General features: G+C 39.0%; 1 protein-coding gene across 1 annotated transcript in view; it reads left to right on the top strand.

Moving 5' to 3' along the window:
• The window catches only part of TMEM131 (transmembrane protein 131), a gene marked incomplete in the record, with an annotated part of 89414 nt that overhangs the window by 22289 nt on the left and 57623 nt on the right, over positions 1–9502 (top strand). Inside the window, 1 exon segment of the mRNA XM_072412979.1 lies at positions 3563–3603. Within this exon segment, the coding sequence (XP_072269080.1) occupies positions 3563–3603 (41 nt within the window).

The raw sequence follows: 9502 nt of genomic DNA, 5'->3' as shown, positions 1-9502 counted from the left end.
TAACAGACAGTAGGTGCTGGGCTTTTTCAGAGCTAGAAGTTTTTTAGGCAGCAGTGGTTCCTGGCATAAGGAATGGACAAATGTAACCTTATTGCCGGTGTGAATACTGCCGGTGTGAATTCAGCCTAACTTCAGATGTGCTCCTGTGTCTTTAAAGTGAACTTTTGTGAAAACATTTTTTTTCCCCACTTAATTCTTTTACAAAATTAGCCCAGCAGGCCCATGCTGGCTCAGCTTCCACCTTTTCTTTGACGCTCACTCGTAGGTCCAGTGCTGCCTTGCACTGCGCATGCATGAGATTGAACACTTTTTTTTTTTACATTATAAGAAAGCCTCTGAAGGTGCATGCACACAAGGAGCAGTGCAGAGCCTCTTGGGATATCTGACACAAATATCCCAGGAGGCTGCGGATTTCCCCTTTGGTCTTTACCGAAAGACTGAAGGGGAGAGGTCCTCCCCAAAAAAGTATAAAATCGCACATTTTTCCATTTTATAACAGAGAAAGTCACTCTTTAATATAATGTTAATGTTTTAATGTTTTAATAGCATCATGCATGTGATATCAGATGGGGACAAGACAGACAGTGATCCCCTCCCATCACTGACCATATTCTAATAAAAAACACTGTGAAGTTTATCCGCAGTGTGTAATGTCATCGGCAGTACAGTGTGATAGCTGCGTGTGTAAAAGCTTCTTGTCAAATTCTGCAACCTAACAACTCGCTGTGTTCAAACCTTCATATCTCCTAAACTGTCGGTTGTATTACCTTGAAATTTTTAAGGTACACGTGGAGGCAAAGGAAACTGAAACTGTAGGAGCAAGTGGGGGACACTTGTGGCTAAACCTTTCTAAAATGTAATTACTATGGCGTTATGAGAACATAAATCTCTACCTAGCAAAATGTGCTGCCTGCATCTTACCTCAAACCCCAATTTCTCTAGAATTAGGAGGTGCAGGGAAACAAAAATATAGGTGGAAGTGGGAGACACGTGTGGCGATCACCTTTCATCACCATGGCATCATTACAACATTAAAATAAAACTGTCCATCAAAATGCTCTTCCTTGTTACACACGACTGTAACCTTCCAGTGCCTCAACCTCAATAACATTTAGTGGGCAGAGTTCATTTTCTAATGATGCCATAGTGATGAAGTTTTAGGGGATGTTAGTCACAGATGTTCCCCACTTATACCTATATTTTTGGTTTCTTACACCTCCCCATTCCCCAATTGAAGTTCAGAATGTTAGATAAGTGGAGAGGAATGTGTAACAGGGCAGGGAAACCCATTTTAATGGGCAGAGTGTTTTATGTTCTAATGATGCTGTAGTAATGGGATTGTAAGGGGAGAATGTGCCCGCCACTTGCACCTATATTTTCAGTTTTGTACCCCCACCTAGGAGAAATTGGTATACAAAGAAGAGGAGCAGACAGTAGTTTTATAGGTATAGATTTATGACCCCACCCCAATGCTCCTTGCTATGTTAGTGGCTCTGGGGTCCCCAATTTGCATTTTCAATTTAGGACTCCTAGTTGCACTTTCCTCTGAAACAGCAAAACCAAAGTTCAATTTTCATAACTTTTTACATTTGTGACCCCCATATCTTGAAATTCTTTACAGCTGGGGGGCTGAAATTGTAATAACTAGTATCTATGAGGGTCCCCTGTACACCCTGAAAATTACAGGTCATTGTGACATACATATTAGGAGATATGGAGGTTTGTACACACAGAGCTGGGAGGATGCAGAACGGCATGCAGAGCTAGAGGTGGATACATTTCACAGGCAGAGCTCGTGCTATGAGATGGGGGCGGGGCTGCCTGTGTCTCCTTCACATGAAGGATGAACTGTGTGTGCTCACCTCTCATCGGCAGCAGCAATCCTCTGAATGGATGGCACAGAGCACAGGTGGCACAGAGCAGCCTCACTGAGATCCGTGCATGCCAGGAGGAGAGCTGCCGAGAGCTGGGTGGGGTATTCAAAGTAGCTGGGCGGAGCAACCGGCTAAAAACCTCTGGGGAGAACTATGCATTGTGCTGCTACTCTTTCATTGTCCAGTCACTGGTTATGGTGGGTATCAGGCCAGATCTAAGGATTACAGTACCTGATCATTCTATTTGGCAGGAGTGTCTGGATAACAAAATGAGCTCAATAAAATTAAAAAAACGAAAAAGTCTTTGCCAGGTAAAAATGTTCCCCTTTAAATTGATTAGCCAAAACATACAAATAAAACTTGCTAATATTGTATAGATCCCCTTTGTGTTGTCAGAACAGCTCAGACCTTAGTGGTATTGACTTCACAAGACCCACAAAGATGTACTGTTGTATCTGGCACCAAGACGTTGCCAGTAGGTCCCTTAAGACACACTTGCCTATGCCAGCTTACCTTGCTGCCATCTCTTGCCCATATGAATGACACATCAGGCCATCTGCACAAGTTTAAAAAAAAAAAAGTGAAAAAACAAAAAAAAAGTGAGATGTTCTCTATGTGCACAGGGCTTAGCATGATCACTCAGACTGGCCTGCAACTATGCAGTTAAGTGTGATGCACTGTTTCTTGGCTTTCCCTTATGGTCAGCATAACGATTGGACCCCCACCACAATACCACAGGCACAAACAAAATGTAAACACATTATTGAGCCTTGGACGCCCATGGGCCTGTCCTTCCCTGGATCATTTTAGGCAAGACCCCACATGACCTGCCATTTCACAGATGCTCTGATCTCAGTTGTCTAACTAATATAAGTTGACCCTAGGCACAGTTGCTCAGATCTTTGAATGATTGCCCATTTTCCTACTTCCAATACAATATCTCCAAGTACAGACTGTTCACTGACAGATAAATCCCACCCACTGACATGCTCCATTTTTTTTTTTTTTCAAGTTACTCCTTTTCACCTGTATTAATGTTTCGGCTGATTGGGGTTTGGATTCCAACTGTGCATTTAGCTGCTTGCTTGGAGTTGACCCTTAAGAGCGGCATCTTATTCCAGGGTATCGTGTGTGGATGTCTCTAGATTAGTTTTTATTACATCTTTGAATAGGTGAAAAATGCATGCCTAATGTTGTGTAGTTCAATGATATTAGATGGTTTTGCTAAATGGGGGCAAATGTGCATTCATGTACACTTCACAGAAAATTCTGACATGCCTTTCATTTTCACAGCTTTGTGTTCTATTTGATTGCGTTGATGTCTCCCACTAATACACAGTAAGCCGTGGATCAAAACTGATGAATAATTTTTAATGTCTATTGAGAAAAAAACAAAACAATCCCAACAGCATTTGGTGCAGTAACATAGCACAGCTAACTGGAATTCAAGTTATTTTCAAAGGGTTTTTTTTCCTGCTTGGTTTATAGCATGTTACTGCACATCATTGGTATCTAAACCACATTTAATAATCTTTTTAAATATAGGGGAATAAGATACATCAGGTCAAAATTTGTCATTTTTTTCAATGAGCTACAAGAATTCAGTTATATTGACAATTTGAATGTTATAAATGATAAATCCTAATAAACCTGAATATGGAAATTCTGACTGGTGTGTTTGTTTGCAGACGGAGACAACAATTGGCCTCAGTTCATATCAGCAGAAAAGGTGAGATGTTCTTTGTGTGTTTTTCTCTCCCTGGTTGAATTCCTGGAATTGTTCTGTATAAAACATAAATGCACTCTAGACAAGTTAGGGAGAACATGCTGCATCATACTGTTGTGAAGCTTATTGATTTTATAGCTAAAGGCTTCATTGCAGCTTCTTTTTGTGAAACTTAAAACCTAAAACTTCCACAGCTTTAAAACATGGTTCAATAAATTATTGAGGCTTGTCTTGGTATCAGTTTGCAGTTGTATATTAGTGTTTAAAGCAGTGTTTTCTCCCCCTCCCCCTATATCTTTCCTAAACTTGTTTTTTTTTTAAAAGAAGGTATGTAACAAAACGCCAATCTAAAGTATGCCATATTACTGCAGAGACCTTTGCAGAACAATAGAGCAGTAAAAAAAAAAAAACAGTGAAATAACTGATGTTTTACTTTAATGGACCAGGCACAGGTGGCCCGTTGACCTCTCTACTTCAGCGGCTCCAGGGGGACCATGCCCCCTGTACAAATCCCGGGCTCGGGGAAGTGGGCGAACAACCACTAATTGTGACGTCATAATGGCATAACCCCGCCCACTCTCCCATCGCGGGCTCGGATCTGCGATGGTAGAGTGGGCGGGGTTATGCCATTATGACGTCACAATTAGTGACGTCATGATGGCATAACCCCGCCCACTCTATCGGCCCGACCTCTCTGCCAAATTTTAGTGAAAAAGTTTGCCTACCCCTAGTCTCTATCCCATCTGCCTTGATTCCTTTATATCTTGATGGAACCTCCCCCCTTGTTCCTCACTAAAATCGGCAAGGTTTTCTGGAAATTTTTGCAAATGTCTATGGAGATAAATTTTTTAGGTTTAAAGAGCAAGTTTTGTACCAGTTCTTCATAACTTTGTACTTTGTGGTTACCCAAGAAGTTCTTGACAACCATGACATAGCTATGCCAGGCAGAAGCTTCAGTATCAGTCGTGTAACTTGTGAAATTTGAATCATTTATCAGTTTCCAAATCTGGGGTCCATCAAATATTCCTGCTTTGCGCTACTATCCCACAAGCAGATGAAACATGGGTACTTTGTGTATCCACTTCAGGGTTCTCCCCAGGCCCTTTTAGCTGGGTGCACCACCTGGCACTTTTCAGCACCCACCCGGGTGTTTTTGGGTGGTTACTAAAGAGTTTGGTCACAATACAGAGGCTGCCACCTACAATTTCTTCCCACCAGGCTTAAAAAAATTTCTGGGTTGAGCACTGCACTTTGCTCTCCAAAAAGGAAGTTTTAAAAATCAAAAATCACCATTTTTAAATACACATATGGACCATTGATGTTCATGATAGCAAAGCTTTTGTAAGACCATTTGGATATTTTCATATTCTCCTTCAAATTTTGTTAAGTGACCAATTGGAATTGATGCATAGCAGTTGCCATTATGCAGTAAAACAGATTTCAAACTTTGGAGTGGAACTGTCCATGAAAAGCCACCAATCTTCTGCTCGGTATTCTGGTACTCCCATATGGGTTAGTAGTCCAGGTATGTTACAACAGTACACAAAGTCTCCATCTTCACTGAAATATGGTAGTATCACCTCTCTTGTCCTATAATCCGTTATTTAAACTTCCGGGGAAACAAATGCATGGTTTGCCATTTTCTTTTGTTGCTTTTGGTAGGTAGAGCTGCAACTAGGCAGCCAAAAGATAATTGTCCTTTTGTGGAACTTCACCACAATCCACTGCAGCCACAGGCTGTGTGCACAATATGGTTCCCAGCTCTCATTCACTTGATGGGATCATTTGGCACCAATATTGTGTCTGAGGCAGAAGCTGCTGTTCACCGTGGGTCTGAAATGGCACTTGGTGTTTAGAACTGTGTTGCCGTACTAAGGTAAAAGATTTAGTACCCATCGGGGTTCTAGATGCTCCTGTTCTAGGAGTTTTTAATTTTTTTTATTTGATTTTTTTTTCTCTTTCAGTAACCTACATTGTTAAAACTGGTTGGTTTGCTTCCCTCAGAATTGGCCCTAGAAGGCCTTCTTTTGACACTGCTAGATCAATTTTAGGCTGGAAACTAATGCCAAATGTTTACCCAATATAGAAAATGAAATAATAAATGTTAGTTTGTACTCTGGGGCTAATGTTAGGCAGTGCACAAAATGTATACAATTATATAACAATATAGAAAGCAAGATAGTAAATCTGTAAATTAGTGTTTTTGGAAATCTTTGAAATCAATTTGAAACTAAAAGTATAATAATATAATTTTTTTTTTTCTTCAAAAAATGAAACTTTCAAAACAGGAACTTGTATGATGTGTGTGTCATATGTTTTGGTTTACAAGGAATTCAAACCTGTAGTGCAGAATTAACCCTTGGATGAGTGGCTGTATTGCTCCCTATTTGTCATGCTCATAGTGATGGTGGCTGTATAATGCAGTGCACTGATATCATATGGAAATTCATTTCTGTCAGCTCTGCTAATGAATAAAGCCCTTCATTTACTTACTGTAGGTTGTCTATGAAAAGAATGCTGTGCAGTGTGAGTCAACGTGCAGTGACAGAGTCCCTTTCCTAAAAATAGAGAAGTGTAGAGGTGTGTGAAGTGTCTGCTTGTGATTGGCTGGACTAAGCAATGATCGGAAGATGTGGCAGCGCCCTGGGTGGGAGTGTGTGTGCGGTGACATGTCACTGTGTACATTCCTGCTGCAAACACAACTGAGTCATCAAGCAGTTAGGTGGAAGGATTACAGCATATATTTGTGAACATAAAACACAATTGTAACTAAGCCTGCAAAATCCATTTTTGTTCATGAGACCACACTGGTGAAGAATTTTAATGTTTGACATGACTGCATCCTATAAATGCACAAATTAAAAAAATAAAAGTTTGTGTGATTTAGGGCTTTTAGGACATGGTGCATTTTGGGATCTCATGCACTGCAACATGCTTAATGATGAAATTCCACAGCCCTTTTTTTTTTAAATGAGACCCAACACAAAAACTCCTGCTTCTTTCACCCAGTATGCGGTGTACATTCTGACTGTAACATGGGTGACTTTTTTTTTTCAAGTGAAGTTTAATAAAGGAACTCCATGAGACAGTAAATACATTAAAACAATGGAACAGTACAAAATTTCAGTTTCAAAAGAAAAGCTATGCTTATTGGTACAAACAGCCAATGTCTGCTCCAAAAAGGGTCATTCCTTACATTAGATATTCCAAATTCAAGTTTTATTATATGTTTATAAAGTAGAAAGGAGGAGGGAAGTAGGAGGAAGATGACGTGAAAAAGTATGTGGGGTTGATTGGGTGACGTAGGATGAAAAAAAAAATTGCTGATCTCACTGCGCATGGAGGCACCTTTTGCGCATGCTTGGGCATGCACAGGAGGACCGCCCAAGAGTCTCCCGGGATGGATGCCTGACGTAGGTATCCTGGCAGGCTTTGTTTGTTTTAGGAGGTGGTGCTTCACTCACCCCCTTTTTTAATTTTTTTTATTTTTTAAAGGGTGTTGCACCTACTAAAAAACAATCACACACTTTTTACTCTACATAAAAGGGTTGTCTGTGAAGTTCATTCATCTTACTGCACAGGTGGATTTTGTTGATCAATGCAATCATGCTTGGTGTATCACCTTGCATTGTAACAGATTTATTTTAGCATACATTACCACTGCACTGACCGTTCACTATTAAATCTGATTGTACAAACTTCTATAGATTTCCATCACCTATGTCTTCTCTTCTTCCTGTTCTTCTTCCTACGTCACCTGACCCATGCTCGAGATCGGGTGACGTAGGTTGTAAGGGCCCAACTGACTTCATGCAGCTTAACTGGTTGTTTTATGATCTTATACTATATCTAATGCACAAATATCTGTAAAGTAAAAATGTATAGTACATGACACAGCAGCTTTGTCATTACAGAAATATGTAAACTGTCATTATTTCTGAGAATGTTTGCTTTTCTCTGGATAATTTGGCATTTATTGAAGATTAAGAAATATTTTTTTTTTTTTTTTTTTTTAAAATAAAAAATTAGGTGGGTAAATTTAATTTGACAATATATGGAGAGTAGACTTTACTTTTAATATCACGAATAAGATGCTACAGCAAAAGCAAAAAAAAAAAAAAAAAAAATGACGATGTACATTGATTCGTTGGCTTGTTTCTAATATGGCCTCATGCTGTTTGTTTTTTTAAATGCAGTATGTTGCAGTTTTTTTTTTTTTTTAAAGCGCACAGCTATTCCTCTGGTAAGCTGCATCTAAGGTGTCAAAAGTTTATGCAGCAATTTCTAACCGCTACTTAATTACTAATTGCTGCAGCTTTTAGCAGCCTAGATAGTCAAAGTAGTTGTCTACAGCTGCATCTCTGTACTAAGAAATGTAGCTGCTATAAACCTCTGCAACAAATGGCCCTTTTTTTCGGCACTCATGTATTGTATATTTAGAGCACTTTATAGAATGTTTTTCACTATGCCATGAAATTTGATTTCTGAGACCAATAGGGTAGTTTCAGTAAATATGTACTGAAATCTATCCTCTTACATATCTGGGAGATCTGTTGGACAGCATGCTAGCCAGGGTCTGCTGTAGCTGAGTGAACACAAATGCTGATTAAGGTTTTATAACTTGGCTTGGACCCGCTGTATTAATTTCATTGCGTGTTCTGTCTGTTAGACGCTGTTGGTCAGCCACCTGTTATTTTGATGATAATTTTGCTGTTAAAGGTCTTATCTTTACCTTTCTTCCCTGCATTTAGAGCATGCTTTCCTGTCAGGAAAGTAGCTATTCCCATTTTCCTGCACACTTTTATGAAGAAGCAGTTAAAAAAAAAAAAATAGGTTCGATAAAGATGCATTAGATGCTGTTGTATCTACCTTGAATCTGTAATATTTACTATCTGATGCACTACAGTCTTAATCCAAATTCCTGTTTTGCAATGTCATCCCCCCTGGTGTAATGGTTCTGTCTTGTAAATGTTTTGGTTCAGTAATGTGTTAAAGTGTCTGTGAGAGTAGCTTTGCTGAAAGTAATTCATAATTTGGTAGCATTTGTATTTTAATATTAGATGAAACTGTTCACTATTAAACATGGTTTACCATTACATGGTTATTCAAGCACTGTTCAGTATAAGGATGCCTATACTGAAATAAAAACATAAAGTTAATGTATTTTATGTTCAGTATTTCTACTGTTGTGCACACCCTGGGCCCATCTTACCTATGTATAACTGGGGCCTGAATATGCAGTATAAATGGTATTGGTAAATTTAAGAAATGACTTCAGCTTAACGGACTTTGTACACATTATAGATTGTCGTCTGAAATTAGCACAACTCGTCACAGCACTGCGCATCTCGAGCACAACTGACGTGTATAAATCTTAAGGCAGTCTGACCACTGATATTGATACTTTTTGTTACTGTTGGGCAGTGTTGCAAAGTTTGTTGGAAACTTCAGTTTGGAATTTTGGTTAAACACTACATTCACATCTTCAATTACAATGGTTTCACAAAAATCAAACACAAAATAGGTTGAGAAACTTCTCAGTAGGCTTGATCAAACTGTGGCATAGCTCAGCTATGAGGCATTCTGCTGTTTATATTGTAGCCAATAATTGCACAGGTCAACATGTCCTTTTCATCAGATATAATTTTATGTGGACTCAGTAGTATTTTTGATGCAGATTTCAAATCTATGTTCAGTTTTTCTCTAGCACATCTTTTTGTGATGCAACTATTTTATATATTGTGTGAAATTCGTTAAAAATATTACAAATTTTAACAGCAGTTTTCTTTTTTAAGGCCAGAGACCATACTAACTGCGATTGATTTCATTTGTCATCATGCCTCATGCCTATAAATTTCCTTAATGATCCAGACAGTTTGTTACGTGTGTGGTTCATTCACGA

The sequence above is a fragment of the Pyxicephalus adspersus genome, chromosome 1 (genome assembly GCF_032062135.1).
Source record: "Pyxicephalus adspersus chromosome 1, UCB_Pads_2.0, whole genome shotgun sequence".
Classification (NCBI taxonomy): Eukaryota; Metazoa; Chordata; class Amphibia; order Anura; family Pyxicephalidae; genus Pyxicephalus; species Pyxicephalus adspersus.
The sequence above is the reverse complement of the archived record's forward strand: the minus strand, read 5'-3'. Positions and strand labels throughout refer to the sequence as shown.